The sequence below is a fragment of the Amblyraja radiata genome, chromosome 2, assembly GCF_010909765.2.
Source record: "Amblyraja radiata isolate CabotCenter1 chromosome 2, sAmbRad1.1.pri, whole genome shotgun sequence".
Lineage (NCBI taxonomy): Eukaryota > Metazoa > Chordata > Chondrichthyes > Rajiformes > Rajidae > Amblyraja > Amblyraja radiata.
The window spans coordinates 35217430-35234254 of record NC_045957.1 but is presented as its reverse complement, the minus strand read 5'-3'; the positions used below and the strand labels follow the sequence as shown (position 1 = coordinate 35234254).

General features: G+C 46.3%; 1 protein-coding gene across 1 annotated transcript in view; it reads left to right on the top strand.

Moving 5' to 3' along the window:
- Nucleotides 1-16825, top strand: part of adarb2 (adenosine deaminase RNA specific B2 (inactive)) — a 675592-nt gene that overhangs the window by 363995 nt on the left and 294772 nt on the right. The window contains exon 3 of the mRNA XM_033044908.1: nt 5323-6314. Within this exon, the coding sequence (XP_032900799.1) occupies nt 5323-6314 (992 nt within the window). The remainder of the gene's footprint in view (nt 1-5322; nt 6315-16825) is intronic.

Genomic DNA, 16825 nt, shown 5'->3' with positions numbered 1-16825 from the left:
GTCAGCACTCCAGCTGAATTCCAGGATCAGGCTTCACTTGTTTATTATCATCAGTGTAAACGCCATTTTACAATTCCCACTGGTGCAAGTGCAAAAGCGGCACAATTAGTAGAGCTGCTGCCTCACGGTTTCAGTTTTTGACTCTGTGTGGAGTCGGCACATTCTCCCTGTGGCCAAGGAGACACAAAACGCTGGTTCGGCGGGTCAGGCAGCATCCCCGGAGAACGTGGATAGGTGACGTTTTGGGTTTGGGACCTTTCTTCTTTCAGCATTTTTCAGTAGAGATGGCACAGTGGTGCAGCGGTAGAGATCCTGACCACGAGTCCTGTCTGTAAAGAGTTTGTACGTTCTCCCCGTGACCGAGTGGGTTTTCTCCGGGTGCTGCGGTTTCCTCCCACACCTCAAAGACACACAGGTTCGTAGAATAATTAGCTTTGGTAAAATTGTAAATGTGTGTAGGATAGTGTTAGTGTGCGAGGATCACTGGTAGGCGCGGACTCGGTGGACCGAAGGGCCTGTTTTCATGCTGTCTCTCGAAACTTAACTAAACATTTTGCATATTTGCTTGGTAAACCAGCATCTGGTTAATTCCCATTTTACTCCTTGTGGCCAAGTAGATCCCCTCTGGATGCTTCACTTTCTTTCCCTATCCAAAGATGTGCACATTGGTAGGTTAATTGGTTGATCTTGGAGTGGTTAGTGGTTGATCTCGGAGTGTTGGGTGCTTTTACAAATAGGAGGTTAATGATGGGAATGTGGGAAGAATAAAGTGGTCAGCGTGGAATTGGTGTAATTATCCTGATGTGTAGGAAGGAACTGCAGATGTTTAGTTTAGTGTAGTTTAGAGATACAGAGCGGAAACAGGCCCTTCGGCCCACCGGGCCCGCGCCGACCAACGATCCCCGCACATTAACACCATCCTATACCCACTAGGGACAATTTTTACATTTACCAAGCCAATTGACTTACAAACCTGTACGTCTTTGGAGTGTTGGAGGAAACCAAAGATCTCAGGTGAAAACCCACGCAGGTCACGGGGAGAACGCACAAACTCCGTACAGACAGTACCCATAGTCCGGATCGATTCCGGGTCTCCGGTGCTGCATTCGCTGTAAGGCAGCAACTCTACTCTTGCGCCAACGTGACCACCAATGTTAGTTTACACAGTAGACACAAAATGCTGGAATAACTCAGCAGGTCAGGCATGATCTCTGGAGAAAAGGAATAGGCAACGCTTCGGGTCGAGACCATTCCTCAGTCTGAGGAAGGTTCTTGACACGAAGCATCATGTAACGATCCTTTTTCCATGTTTTATTACTCCTTGTCATCGGCTCAAACATTGTGTGCTCCTACCCCATCAATTGCAACGTTGAACTGAATTTGACATGTAGAAAGGAACTGCAAATGCTGCGTATACCGAAGGTAGACACAAAGTGCTGGAGTAACTCAGCGGGTCAGGCAGCTTCTCTGAAGAAAAAGGATAAATTAATGGATGTTCCTTTTGCAAATCGGCGCCAATATTATGTAGGATTACCAATTCACTACCAAAGCACATAAAATTAAACTTTGTATATCATGGACATCCATAGAACCGAAGATGGCTCACAGGGTGCTCTTCCATCCAACACAGGGAGATTATCGAGTCTGAAAAGGGTCCCGACACAAAACATCGCCTGTCCATTCTCACCCCAGATGCTGTCTGACCCACTGGGTTTCTCCAGCACTTTGTGTTTGGCTCAAGATTCCGGCTTCTGTAGTTTCTCGTATTTCAAGATTTACATCCTGTCTGACTTAGATGGAAAGTCACAGACCCAAACCATTAACTGTTTCGGTCTCCACACTTGCTGCTGGGGTTCTCCAGCATTTTCCGTTTTTACTTGAGCTTTCTGCAGTGCATTGCATTTGAAGATTTTCATCCTAACTGCTGTGACAGCAGTCCAGTCTTTGATCCAATTTACTGCACATCCAATGTTGTAACAGTCCCAGTTTATAGTAATGCAGGCATGTGTGTGAATGTGCGTGAGTGATTGGTGGTGGTCGGAGGGGCCGTAGGCGCAGATTGGCAGCCACGCTTCCGTCAGTCTGCCCCAGGGCAGCTGTGGCTACAGAAGTAGCTTACCACCACCGAGTGTGACTGAGGAGTGAATGAATAATGCGATGTAAAGCGCCTTGAGTATTAGAAAGGCGCTATATAAATCCCATCCATTATTATTATTATCTAACCCACCACAACAAACAATCTTCATAATGTCATTATTTTCTCTAAAATCGCAAAGATTCAGAACATTGGCAGCACTGTGGTGCAGCTGACAATAGGATTGTTGCCTCACAGCACCAGAGTCCCGGGTTCGATCCTGACCATGGATGCTGTCTATGTGGAGTTCTCACATTCTCTCTGGGACCAAGTGGGTTTCCTCCGGATGCTCTGGTTTCCCTCCACATCCCAAAGATGTGCAAGTTTGTAGGTTAGTTTGCCTCAGTAAATTACCCCTATTGTGTACGGAGTGAGTGCAAAATTGGTAAAACCTAAAACTAGTGTGAGCTGTTGGTCAGTGGTCATTTGGCTGAAGGGTCTGTTTTCATGCTGTATCTCTAAAGTAAACTGAACAGGGACCAGGCACAGAGTAAGCACATTACAAATTACTGGGCAAAAACAACTCTCTTGTCCAGTCACAAAGTACTCTTCAAAAGCAATTCTTTGTTGATAAGGAAAGAATATAAATGTGAAAATTAAAGAAAATTGAACTGTTGGTGTAGAACAGCCTGAAAGCCACAGAGATAGAGAATCCCCCCTCTCCCCCCTCCAAATGAGTGAAGTAGCCTGTTGGACTGTCCGAGGGAGAAAAGAGATTGTGCAAGGAAGTATTATTGCCCCTTATTCCATGGGGATGTTTAGCCGATGTGTGAACATAGTTTAGTTTAGAGATACAGCATGGAAGCGGGCCCTTCAGCTCAGGAGGCTACACCGGCCATCGATCACCCTTCACACTGGTTCTATGTTACTTTCGCACCCACTCTCCACACGAGTACAATTACAGAGGCCAATTAACCTGCAAAACGCGCCTGTCTTTGGCTTGTGGGAGGAGACCGGAGCACCCGGAGGAAACCCACATGGTCACAGGGAGAATGTGAAAACTCCTCACAGACAGCACCTGAGGTCAGGATCGAAGCTCACTGGCAATGTGAGGCAGCAGCTCTGCAGGCTGTGCCACCATGACACTTATAAATTGTCCACTTAACCCTGGATCTTCAGGAGAATGTGGCTTAATGTCCAGCTGTTCTATGAAGTTGGAACAGAATTGTAGCAAACCTTACCCTACCTCCATCTCTGACTTAAAAATGTCAATTTTACTGATTGTATTCCTGTGAAAAATTATATATAGATGTAAGTCTTCTTGCATGTTATTTGCCTTATTTAAAACAGATCAGCATCAGTTTAGTTTATTGTCACATGTACCAAGGTACAGTGAAAAGATTTTGTTGCATGCGAACCATCCAGTGGAAAGACATTTCATGATTACATTTGGCCCTTCGATCCAGCACCGCCATTCAATGTGATCATGGCTGATCATCCCCAATCAGTACCCCGTTCCTGCCTTCTCCCCATATCCCCTGACTCCACTATCTCTAAGAGCCCTATCTAGCTCTCTCTTGAAAGTATCCAGAGAACCGGCCTCCACCGCCCTCTGAGGCAGAGGATTAAACACTCACAACTCTCTGTGTGAAAAAGTGTTTCCTCGTCTCCGTTCTAAATGGCTTACCCCTTATTCTTAAACTGTAGCCCCTGGTTCTGGACTCCCCCAACATCGGGAACATGTTTCCTGCCTCTCGCGTGTCCAAACCCTTAAAAATCTTATATGTTTCAATAAGATGCCCTCTCATCCTTCTAAACTCCAGAGTATATAATTAATCTTGTAAACCTATGTTGCCCTCAATAGCAAGAATGCCGTTCCTCAAATTAGGGGACCAAAACTGCACACGATGTGTGGTCTCGCTAGGGCCCTATATAACTGCAGAAGGACGTCTTTGCTCCTATACTCAACTCCTCGTGTTATGAAGGCCAACATGCCATTTGCTTTTTTCACTGCCTGCTGTACCTCCATGCTTACTTTCATTGACTGATGAACAAGGACCCCCAGATCCCATTGTACCTCCCTTTTTCCGAACTTGACACCATATAGATAATAATCTGCCTTCCTGTTTTTGCTACCAAAGTGTATAACCTCACATTGATCCACAGTAGAGAGCATGCTAACCGGTTGCATCGTGGCTTGGTTCGGCAATTTGAGCGCCCTGGAGAGGAAAAGACTACAAAAAGTAATAAACACTGCCCAGTCCATCATCGGCTCTGACATTCCTTCCATCGAGGGGATTTATCGCAGTCGCAGCCTCAAAAAGGCTGGCAGTATCATCAAAGACCCACACCATCCTGGCCACACACTCATCTCCCTGCTACCTTCAGGTAGAAGGTACAGGAGCCTGAAGACTGCAACAACCAGCTTCAGGAATAGTTACTTACCCACAGCCATCAGGCTATTAAACCTGGCTCGGACAAAACTATGATTATTATGAACCCATTTTCTGTTATTTACACTTTATCAGTTTATTTATCCATGTGTGTATATATTTATATTATGGTATATGGACACACTTACCTGTTTTGTAGTAAATGCCTACTATGTTCTGTGTGCTTAAGCAAAGCAAGAATTTCATTGTCCTATACAGGGACACATGACAATAAACTCACTTGAACTTGAACTCACTTGAACTTGAACTTGAACTGCATCTGCCATGCATCTGCCCACTCACCCAACCTGTCCAAGTCACCCTGCATTCCCATAGCATCCTCCTCACAGTTCACACTGCGCCCCAGCTTTGTGTCATCTACAAATATGCTAATGTTACTTTAAATCTCTTCATCTAAATCATCAATGTATATTGTAAATAGCTGTGATCCCAGCACCGAGCCTTGCAGTACCCCACTAGTCACTGCCTGCCATTCTGAAAGGGACCCGTTAATCCCTACTCTTTGTTTCCTGTCTGCCAACCTATTTTCTACCCATGTCAGTACTCTACCCCCAATATCATGTGCCCTAATTTTGCACACTAATCTTCTTTGTGGGACCTTATCAAATGATTACAATCAAGCCATCCACAGTTTGATTACATCTGCAGTTTTATTACAATACATGATTACAATCAAGGCATCCACAGGATAAAGGCAATAACTTCTGGTTTACAAGGTTTAGTAATAAGGTGGTTGAGATATGGGTGTTGGTCACACAGTAACTGTACCATCTCCTTGTGGTTTCTTTGTAACAGGTACCAGTAGCGTGGAGGTCAAGGAGAATCGCAATGTGGGTAACTTGTCGTTGGAAGATCACACCCGAGCCTCAAGTGACCGGCAAGTCTTTCGCTGCTCAGATGTGTCCAGAAGCGGAGTGTCGGGATTGAAAAGGAAAAGGCCGCTGGAGGAAGGGAACACTGAGCATACGCACCCGAAGGTGCAGCTGAAATGCAAGAAGTTGTCATGGTCGGTGATGCCAAAGAACGCCCTAGTGCAGCTGAACGAGCTGAAGCCGGGATTACAGTACAAGGTGGTGTCGCAGACCGGGCCTGTACATGCGCCCATTTTCGCCATCGCGGTCGAAGTCAACGGCTTCCTCTTCGAGGGCACGGGGCCGACCAAGAAGAAAGCAAAGATGAGGGCGGCCGAGCTGGCCCTGCAGTCCTTCGTACAGTTCCCCAACGCCTCCCAGGCCCACTTCGCCATGGGCAACTGCGTCAACCCTAGTGCGGACTTCACGTCCGACCAGGCAGACTTCCCCAACACACTGTTCAAAGAGTTTGAGCCGTCGGGGCAGGGCGACGGCCTACCTTGTTGCAGGCCGGCCGACGATGACGAGGAGGAGCTGCTGTGTGGCGGCTGGCGGCGCGGACGCTTACTCCGCCGCACGCTGGGTTTAATGGCACCGGCCAAGCAGAACCGCCGCAAGGCGCCGCCCGCCACCGCCGCAGGAGCAGCAGCAGCAGCAGCAGGAGGCGGCGGGAAGAACCCCGTGGAGAGGCTCAACGAGCTGCGGCCAGGCCTGAGGTACGTCTGCCTCTCAGAGACGGTGGAGAAGCGCGTCAAGAGCTTTGTGATGGCGGCGAGGATTGATGGGAGAACGTTTGAAGGCATGGGACGCAGCAAGAAGCTGGCCAAAGCCCAGACTGCACAAGCCGCTCTTCAAGCTCTCTTTAACATCCAGCCAGTGCCCAGTGGAAAACCTTGTCAAATGCCTGGCAGGAATAAATGTCCTCATTTACCACAGGTGAGAATTTGCCTGGCAGACGTTGGGAAATTGCACACCAAGTTCACTTGGCTGATCTCAGGTAACCTTCATCCACACAGGCTGGTGGGCGGGGGAGAAGTGATGCAAACTAATTGGGAGGTGTTGGGCCCTGAGCGCATTTTAACCTACATTGCTTTTGCAGCAACCTCACAAACAAATGCAACTTTCAGCCTCTGCTGAAAAGTTAGTGTTTTAAAAAAAACAACTGATTTCTCAAGTGCAGTTAACAGTAACACACTGGTGCAATGATACGGACATATGTATCAGAAGGGTCAGTCTTTGAGGGTAAACATTGCTAATCATGTGTGTGTGTGAAGCATAGCCGTTGTAATTAGCACAAGCAAATATCAGGCCATTAAAACTAATGTGGCATCGCGGAAGTGACCCGATTTATCAAACAAAATGGAACTTTAAAATGAATCTGCTTGCATTGTAACCTGTGTGAGAACAGGCAATCACAACACAGCTCTCTCCCTCTCGACACAGGTGCAGCTCTCCCCCTCTCGAAAGGGGCAGGTGATGCCTAGACTCGTCGAGATTCAAGAGTTTTATTGTCATACTAGACCAAGTGCATACCGGTTGGGTCTGCTCCCCCAACACCTTATTCCACCACTCGCCCGTTCCCCCAATGCAAGAGGGTGGGAGTGAGGGTAGATAGGGAGGGGGTAGAGAGGGGGAGGGAGGATAGAGAGGGAGGGGGCAAGAGAGGGAGTGTAGACGTGGTAACTACCCTCCCTACCCCCTCCTCTCCCTCAAACCCCCCACTCCCCCTCCTCACCTCCCCGGTGGCCCCATCGTCGCGAGGTCACACCGCCGCGGTCTCGATGCCTCCTTGATGGAGCCCGGGTCGGAAAAAGCGGAGCGTTAATTTAAATGTGGCCTTCCCCCTGACGTCACTGGAAGCTGCTGGCCGCCCACTCCCCCTTGGTGGCCGCCCACCCCCTCTTTGTGACGTCATTCCAAGCGGGTTGACAGACTTTTGCCATTTAAAAACTTGGTTTTAGCTATTTTTTAAATGTTATAACTTATGAAATGTGGTGAAGCAGCTTATTTTGTCGACGAGGTTAATGTGATTAATAATCTGTGAAAATGTAAACGTTAGCGTGTAGCATTTTGAGGAAGATACAATGAATACAGACGGACAGACAGACAGGCACACACACACAAGATCAGACTTTTATAGGTATAGAGACGTCCCAGTCAGAATGCAATTCTTACTTGCCGCAGCACAACAGAATATGTAAACATAGTATTCTGTAAACAATATAATAAAAGAAAAGAGGTTCAATATATACAAAAATATATATATTTAAACCAATGTCCCCGTCAATGTAGTTCAGAGCTTATTTGGAGGTTATAGTGTTTAATAGCCTGATGGCTGCTGGGAAGAAGCTGGTCCTGAACCATGGACATGACAGTTTTCAGGTTCCTATATCTTCTTCCCGATGGCAGGAGTGAAATGAGTGTGTGGGTCTCTGATGATGCTGGCTGCCTTTTTGAGGCAGTGACTCCTGTGAATCCCTTCGATGGTGGGTGGGGTGGTCGGGACCCATGATGTACTGGGCAGTGTTCACTTTTTGCAGTCATCTTCGTTCCAAGTTGCCAAACGAGGCCATGATGCAACCAGTCAATATGCTCTCTACTTTATGCCTGTAGATGTTCAAGAGAATCCTCTCTGACATTCCGAATCTCTGCAATCTTCTCGGGAAGTTGAGGCGTTGATGGGCTTTCTTTATGCTTGTTTCTATGTGCTGAGTCCGGGAAAGATCTTCAGAGTTCAGCGGGAATGGCAAATGGAAACCGTGTAAGGAAAGACCCCTTGGAATTAGGCAATGGATGTAGAAGTTGGAGCAGTGGATGAGAGTACATGGTGGAGAGCAGACACCGATAGCTGAAGGGAGATGACATTCAATGGCTGGGTAGGCTCTGCGACTCTGAGCCTTTTAGAGGGCGGGTGGACACTGCCTCACAGAGCTGGAGATGCAGGTTCAATCCTGACTTCAGGTGATGTCTGCATAGAGTTTGCACATTCTCCCTCTGACCTCATGTGTTTCCCCTGGAGCGCCAGTTTCCTCCCAATCCCCAAAAAGTGTATCTTGTCAGTAAAGTGCCCCGGGGGTGTAAGTGAGTGGTAGAGTTTGAGGGGGAGAAGGGGGTACAATGGAATTGATCAGAACGTTGCAAAAATACAATATAGGAGTAACGTAGCTTTTCCTCCAACCTCCCAAAGATGTGCAGGTAGATGAAGTGGCTATTGCAAAGGGTGCAGAAGGATCAGGAGAGTTTGAAGAGCACAGTTTAAAGTTTTACTATCCCATGGGATAGACTAAGGAGTTAGTGGTGGACTTTAGGAAATGTGCAGTGTTCCAAGGAGTACCTTGGAAATTACCTAGACAGTAAACTGGACTGGTCCAGGAGCTCTGAGGCACTGTATAAGAAGGGACAGAGCCGGCTGTACTTTCTGAGGCGGCTCTGCTCCTTCAACTTCTGCAGTAAGATGCTGCAGATGATCTAGGACATTTGGTGGTCGCCAGTGTCATCTTCTTCGCTGTCGTGTGCTGGGGAACAGGGCGATGGCCGCGGACACCAACAGAGTTAACAAACTCGCCAGGAAGGCTGGCTCCATCCTGGGGGTGGCGTTGGAGTCACTGGAGATGGTCCTGGAGGGGAGGATGCTCCTCAGACTGAGGAGCATTTTAGACATTACAGCTCACCCCCTCTGGTCATCAGGTTGACCAGAGACACACTGGTCAACCTGATGAGCAACTTCAGCAACAGACTGGTTCCACCAAGATGCAGCACAGAACACCACAGGAGATCCTTTTCCCCTGTGGCTATAAAAACTGTATAACTCCTCCCCCTTCTGTCATGGGGTAGACTGAGTCCCTCCCCCCCCAATCTTTGCACATCGCCAATCCTGGAGTTTCCACTCATAACTTTAATTTCATGTCTCATGTATTCTGTTGTGTTTTACGATTGTTGGCAGACCAATTTCCCTCCTGGGATAAATAAAGTTCTATCGTATCGTACTATCGACCGAAGAGTCAAGACGGCTTTATTGCCAGGTGTAGCAAAGAACTGCAGATGCTGGTTTAAATCGAAGGTAGACACAAAATGCCGGACTAACTCAACGGAACAGGCAGCATCTCTAGAGAGAAGGAATGGGTGACGTTTCAGGTCGAGACACTTCTTCAGACTTTATTGTCATTATTGTCATATGTCCAAAACAAAATTCTTACTTGCAGCAGCAAAACAGAATAGGTAAACATAGTAAACGATATAAATAATCGTGAACACGATAATAAATGAAAAAAAGTTAGATGTGTGTATATTTATATATGTGTGTGTGGATATAAAATAGACACAAAATGTTGGAGTAACTCAGTGGGACAGGCAGCATCTCTGGAGAGAAGGAATGGGTGAAGACAATGATAGGGCAAAAAGACAAAATGAATGCCCCCAAGTCAATGTCGTTCAGAGGTTATTTGGAGGTTGTCGTGTTTAATAGGCTGATGGCTGTAGGGAAGAAGGGTCTCGACCCGAAACGTCACCCATTTCTTCTCTCCAGAGATGTTGCCTGCCGCTGAGTTACTCCAGCATTTTGTGTCAACCTTTGATTTAAACCAGTTCTTCCCTACACAAGCTGTTCCTGAATGTGGATGTTACAGTTTTCAAGCTCCTGTATCTTCTTCCCGACGGCAGGAATGAAATGAGTATGTGGCCAGGGTGTTGTGGGTCTCTGTTGATGCTGGCTCAGTTTCATGTTATGACTCGTGTTCATGGTCAAGGAACATAATTCACTGCCGTGTTAAGGAATAGAAGTTATTTGAAGAATAGCAGCCCAGGCCAATATAATTTTCCCTGAAGGGTCCCGGCCCAAAACATTGCCTCTCAATGTTCTCCTTAGATGCTGCTGAACCCACTGAGCTACTCCAGCATCCTGAGTCTTCTTTTGTAAACTGCCATCTGCAATTCATTGTTTCTACTAATTTTCAGCAAAGCAGATTAAATCCTCTAGAAAATCATGCTTCCTCGTGGTTACCTCGTTCTAAAATCGTTTGGGCAGTAAGTGTGCAGGTATCAGACAGCATTTGCCTATATTCCTTTGCTATTGATATAGTCTGGCCATTTCTGGATGTAGTAACTGCATCAGTCTAAACTAGAATCACAACACCACCAAGAATTGTTTTCAGTGGTGTAGCGCTTCTTTGCCCTCTACATGAGCTGCGCCCCAGGTTCGTAAACTTTAATTCCCTTATAGGTGTTTTACTGGTGTTTCTCACACAGATATTCAAAAAAAAACAGCACTCAATAAATCAATATTTTATAGTACCTTTAAGTATTAATTACTATGTGGGCCCACACATTCACTCACACAAGCCGGCAACATTAAAAACAAAACAAGAATAACCCCACGTGGCAGGCCTGGTCGAAGCTGGAGAGCGTCGCGGCCAAATACAGTGGAAGCCAACAAGTGCACAGTGCAGAAGCTCACAAGATGGCGGGGAGTTGACTGACCAGAGAGGACCCCATGTGGCAGAAATCTTCCTTCTCCCTCGTTTTCTCCAGGGCTCAGCTAACCGCTGCTCTCACTCTCCTCGTAATCACAAAGTCCACACAGCCACAGTCTTTAATAATAATAATAATGGATGGGATTTATATAGCGCCTTTCTAATACTCAAGGCGCTTTACATCGCATTATTCATTCACTACGACAGTATGCACTCCAAGCGGGATTCGAAGCGGCCACCTTCCGGTCGCCAGCCGAACACTTAGCCCATTGTGCCATCTGTCGGCCCAATCCACCCCTCCACGTCTTTAATCCACCCCTCCGAGCTGAAGGGGTAGCAGTTAGCCTAGGCTTCTTCTGTCTTCTTCTGGACTTCTTCTCTCTCTCTCCTGGACTTCGATTATCCACAATTCCCAGCTCCCGCCCCCAAACCAATCACCACACAGGAAAAATGATTGAACTCATTTACAACAAATCAAAATGCAGAACACATATTCACAGCAAAACTTATATACATTTCTTAATAAGAAAAACTAATATGAAGTTACACAGGGCTACACCCTCCGTCTGATGTCCCTATCAGGCTAACCTACTGTGCACTAAACACATCTGCTTACTTGGGCTCTTTAGATGGATTCTGAACTTAACGTTAATCTTGGTTCACTAGTGTCTGTGGTCTCTGTGTCACAGCATATTTGAATAATCAGGCCTCTATAAACTATCGTCACAGGTCTGTCAGTCGGCTGTCCAAGTTTGTCATAACTGAGGCGTAGGACAGGTTTCACAAGCCGTTTGGCACAGGGTGTCTGGGAGGACTCAGCAACCACAGCCGAGGTGCTAGGGGTAGGGACGTCTCCCTCCCCCAGCTCTGTGTCCACCACAGAGTCTTGGTGTGGCTGTAAGGGTTCTTCCAGATCTTCTGTTGCTACTGGCAGTTCATCCACTTGATCCTCAATACATCAGCTCTCTCTGACAACTTGTTGGCTAACCTAGCTCTCCATGCTTCGGGAATGGGTGAATCCCCAAAATTGAAGAGCTCAGGATCAATTGACATTGTTTTCGGAGACTTCTTTGGCTCAATGACAGAGTCAACCAGGTACACTTGGGCTAGCACTGTACCCGCAGGAAGAGCAGTTTCTTTTTGAGATTCATTTCTCAGCATGAGTGTGAAGCCATTGGTATCCATAGCTGAGGGTGGCAGGACTACTGGCGGAACCAGCACACCAGCAGGAAGGTTGGTACTTTCATCAGCCTCCACCATTAGGATGCTTTTATCCATAGGTTGCTGCTTCTCCACTTCACAGACAGCATAGTGTGCTCCTCCAGGTGGGATACTTAGAGTCCCAGGGCCCTGCCATTTCACTTGGCCGACCACATCCATTGGTGGATTACAAGGTGATGGGGATTGTTCAGAACGAACAGTGTTTATTCTCAGAGAGTGAACCTCATCGTTGCCTTTGAGTTCCTCACATTGGTACAGCAGGGAGCACAATGTTGTTGTATTAGTGCCAATGACAACAGGAACTGGGTCAGGACTTGGCGAATCAGGGCATATTAGAGCCACCACGGGAACTATTTCTTCAACTCCCTTGGAATTAGGAGGCAGTCCCAGCTCAACTGTCACATGGCCTGTATATGGATAGCTAGTGTCACTCAGTCCCCATATGGCAAGGTCTTTGAGTGGGTGAATGGGCACATTGGGAAGGAATCTGGTGTGCCAACTCTCAAAGATGATAGTGACTCTGGAGCCGCTGTCTAAAATGGCTCTACAGGGTTGACCATCAATTTTCACATCAGCCATCATGGATGGGCCAACCAGTCCTTGTGGCAGGTTACGAGGCTGCTGTGTGTAGACTGGACCAACCTGCTTCCACTCAGCAAACCTTTTGTGTGACGCTTTATCTTCCTTGCTTTTGCGCAGAGCACCGAGTAATTTTTGGATTATTTTTGGGCTGTTCTCTGGGGCTGTGCAGTGTGTGGCAATATGACCATTTTCTCCGCATCTGTAACAGAAGAAGCTCTCTGAGTCTTTGGCATTATGTGGTTTAGCTGCTGGGCTGGGTCTGGCCTTCCCATCCCTCTTTTTAGGGTCTGCAGTCACAGGACTGTGAGATACAGACATCACAGTTAGCTGATGTTGTAGCTGCAGCACCTGTTGCCTCAACATTTGAACTTCGTTTTCATTTTCAGTGTCTATAGTTTTCTTGGTGGGTTTGAATTTTGGCTCAGTGTGTGTGTCTTGCTGCTTTTCCCTTAGCTCACCAAGCTCTGCACGAAGCTCTTGAATCTCTGCCTTCAACTTTTGGTCTTCTGTAGCTTTGGTATTGGCTTGGTCTCTGACTTGTACTTGTCTTACTGTTGTAGTTAATTTTCGTCGAGTTGTCTCATATTCCTCCTCTTCACGAATCTCATTTAGGAGCTTTAAGAAGGTAGGAGGTTTCTCTTTTCTTTCTCTCAATCTCAACTGTAACAGCATCATATCAGAGTCAGTAGCACCTCTAATGAGTTGGTGAATTCGAGCATGATCGGCTCTGTGGCTGAGAAGGCCTCCTTTCTGCACTACTTTGATCAACGAGCGTTCCAGCCTCCTTAAAAAGTCAGAGAGCTTTTCACCAGACTGTTGGTGAAGGCTCCTGAAGGCAAAATATAAATCTTCTCCTGACACAGGCATGCCAAAGGCACTTTCCAAGGCCTTTACATAGCAGTCAGGGCTAGCATCTGGGTCGTTTAGTCGTACAGCCTGAATTATTTCCAGGGCCGGCCCCTTTAAGCTCTCGACTATTCTCTTTCGTTTCTCATGTTCAGAGCAGTCACTGTCTTCAATCATTAGATAGGCTTGTTCGAGCCAATGGTCAAGGCTCTCCTCTCCTGGCGGTGTGGGAAGGTTTCCAGAGAACATCCACAGACGTCGAAATGCATTGTTCCCACTGGTAGGTCTCATCGTTTTTCCCAACAGGTCTCCAACTGCTCGGATGATGGACTCTGGGGAGCTTCCTTGTGGAGTCTCTGTAGTCAGCATGGCTTGAACATCATTTACTGATTTTCCTTCATCAGTCATTAGTTTGTTTAGCTTAGCTAAAAAATCTTCAGCTGGGCTCACAGGTTCATTGAAGAGGAACATTTTCCATTCTGAGCCTCCCTTCACTGGCTGCAGTTGGGGGGGAATGCGATCTGGCTGTACAACTTCACGGCATTCACAGAGTACCAGGTTGCTGCCAGTCTGAATGTCACTTTGGACGTCCCGTACCTTTACTCTCCCAAGTGCCTTTACTGTCTGAACAGTCTCTTCAATGTCTGCTTGGTCAGTATTAGTCGGCACGTCAAACAGGACAAAAGCATGGTTTGGGTCTAAGCATGCTTCACTACACCAGCTATGAAGCTTAGCTGCTAACTGAGAGTCTGCTTGAGTAGCCATTATACTACAACTGCTATAGGCACTTTAATACAAAAGTCGGGAAACAAAAACACTTCTTAAAGGCAAAAACTAACAGTAAATGAAATGGGAATTAATCTCAGTGGTGCCTCCATTTTGTGTAGCGCTTCTTTGCCCTCTACATGAGCTGCGCCCCAGGTTCGTAAACTTTAATTCCCTTATAGGTGTTTTACTGGTCTTTCTCACACAGATATTCAAAAAAAAACAACACTCAATAAATCAATCTTTTATAGTACCTTTAAGTATTAATTACTATGTGGGCCCACACGCTCACTCACACAAGCCGGCAACATTAAAAACAAAACAAAAATAACCCCACGTTGCAGGCCTGGTCGAAGCTGGAGAGCGTCGCGGCCAAATACAGTGGAAGCCGACAAGTGCACAGTGCAGAAGCTCACAAGATGGCGGGGAGTTGGCTGACCAGAGAGGACCCCATGTGGCAGAAATCTTCCTTCTCCCTCGTTGTCTCCAGGGCTCAGCTAACCGCTGCTGTCACTCTCCTCGTAATCACAAAGTCCACACAGCCACAGTCTTTAATCCACCCCTCCGAGCTGAAGGGGTAGCAGTTAGCCTAGGCTTCTTCTGTCTTCTTCTGGACTTCTTCTCTCTCTCTCCTGGACTTCGATTACCCACAATTCCCAGCTCCCGCCCCCAAACCAATCACCACATAGGAAAAATGATCTAACTCATTAACAACAAATCAAAATGCAGAACACATATTCACAGCAAAACTTATATACATTTCTTAATAAGAAAAACTAATATGAAGTTACACAGGGCTACAGTGGTAATAAAAAATGTAATGTAAAGCCTGTGAAACTATCCAGTCTACTTAACCCTTTGACCACGTGTATAAACAGGACTTAAATCAACATTTGTTCCTATAAATTTATGATAAAATGACTTGGGTAAAGACCTCATACATTTTGTGAGCAATAATGTGTAATAACTACTTTATGTTTCTGAGCCCTTAGCAAAGAGTTTGGAGAGAGATCACATACTGTTTTTACCTCATGTAGTTACTAAGTTACATAATGATTTTAAACAGTTTTATTCCTGCTATTAGAGTGTTATCTCATGGCTTCTGCTCAGAACCAGTTGTCATTCTGCCTCTCTGTCCTAAAAGTGCAGAATTGTCCATTTTGGCAAGGTTACATTTTCAGCACAGCCTTCCATAGAAAGATTTTATTATATTAAGACAGAGACACAAGAGGCTGCAGATGGCGCAATAAAAACTCTTTGAGGAACTCAGCAGGTCAGGCAGCATCTGTGGAGGAAAAGGAATGGTCAACATTTTAGATCAAGGCCTCTGTCTATTTCCTCCACAGATGATGCCTAACCCGCTGAGTCCCTCCAACAGTTCATTTCTTATTTTATATATACATAGGTAATTGAACGGTCCTCTCAGCAGCTAGAGTGTGGTCCTGACCTCCCACTTACCTCATAGGAGGCCTTTGAACTTTCTTTAATCGGGCTTTATCGGACTTCATTGTTACATCTTTGCACTAAACATTGTACCCTACTTCCTTTACCTTTATCTGTGCACCGTTGGCAGCTTGATTGTAATCATGCATTGTCTTCTTTAACTGGATAGCATGCAAGCCAAAGCTTTTCACTGTACATTATTGGAATCTGACGGGTAATATTTTTATGCAAAGGGTGGTAGGTGTATAGAATGAGCTGCCAGAGGTGGTTGAGTGAGGGACTATCGCAACATTTGAGAAGCAATTAGACAGGTACATGGATAGGACAGGTCTAGAGGGTTATAGGCCAAACACAGGCAAGTGGGACAAGTGTGGATGGGACATGGTCGGTGTGGGCATGTTGGGCCGAAGAGCCTGTTTCCACACTGTATGACGCTATGAGTTTATGACTATACCTCGGTATATGTGACAATAATAAACCAAACTAAACTATATTATATCATTAAAGTGCCAGCTTTAATGAAAGCCTCTTATCTTGCATAGAATGACGCAAATACATTGTGGTGTGAAACTTGCCCGAGAGTTACACTGTTTCAGCTTCTCAAGGATAACGTAGATAAGGTAGGGGGTGTGTAACCCAGATGGCAAATTGTCTATTGCTGGTTTGCACTTCACCCTGGAGCTAATTTCACCTCCAAATTCTTTTGTGACTTTTCAGCAGTTAAATGTATTGCTGCATATGGTACGGGAACATTTCTCTCTTTAATTTCTCTCTGCATATATCAGCTGAGATTGCTAGCCAGCTGTGCACTGACTGCACTGCTCTCACAATGCTGACCTCCTGGATTTCCACACAGCACTCTCATCAGGCACATTGATGTGCACGACTGCCTTCAGGGAACTGCCTTCAAATAAATCCTGATTTTTCTCTCCCCTTTTCACTTCACCGTCCCCTCCTACTTTCCTTACGATACAGATTCCCATTTGATTTCACCATTGCGCTCTGCTCCTTTGCTCTGGAAAGTGAGATCACAGTGCAGGAGGCCTTTCAGCCCGTCAAGTTCATGCTTGTCCCTACTGGAACAATTCCAACAGTGGCATTCGCCCACTCGTTGCCTTACGT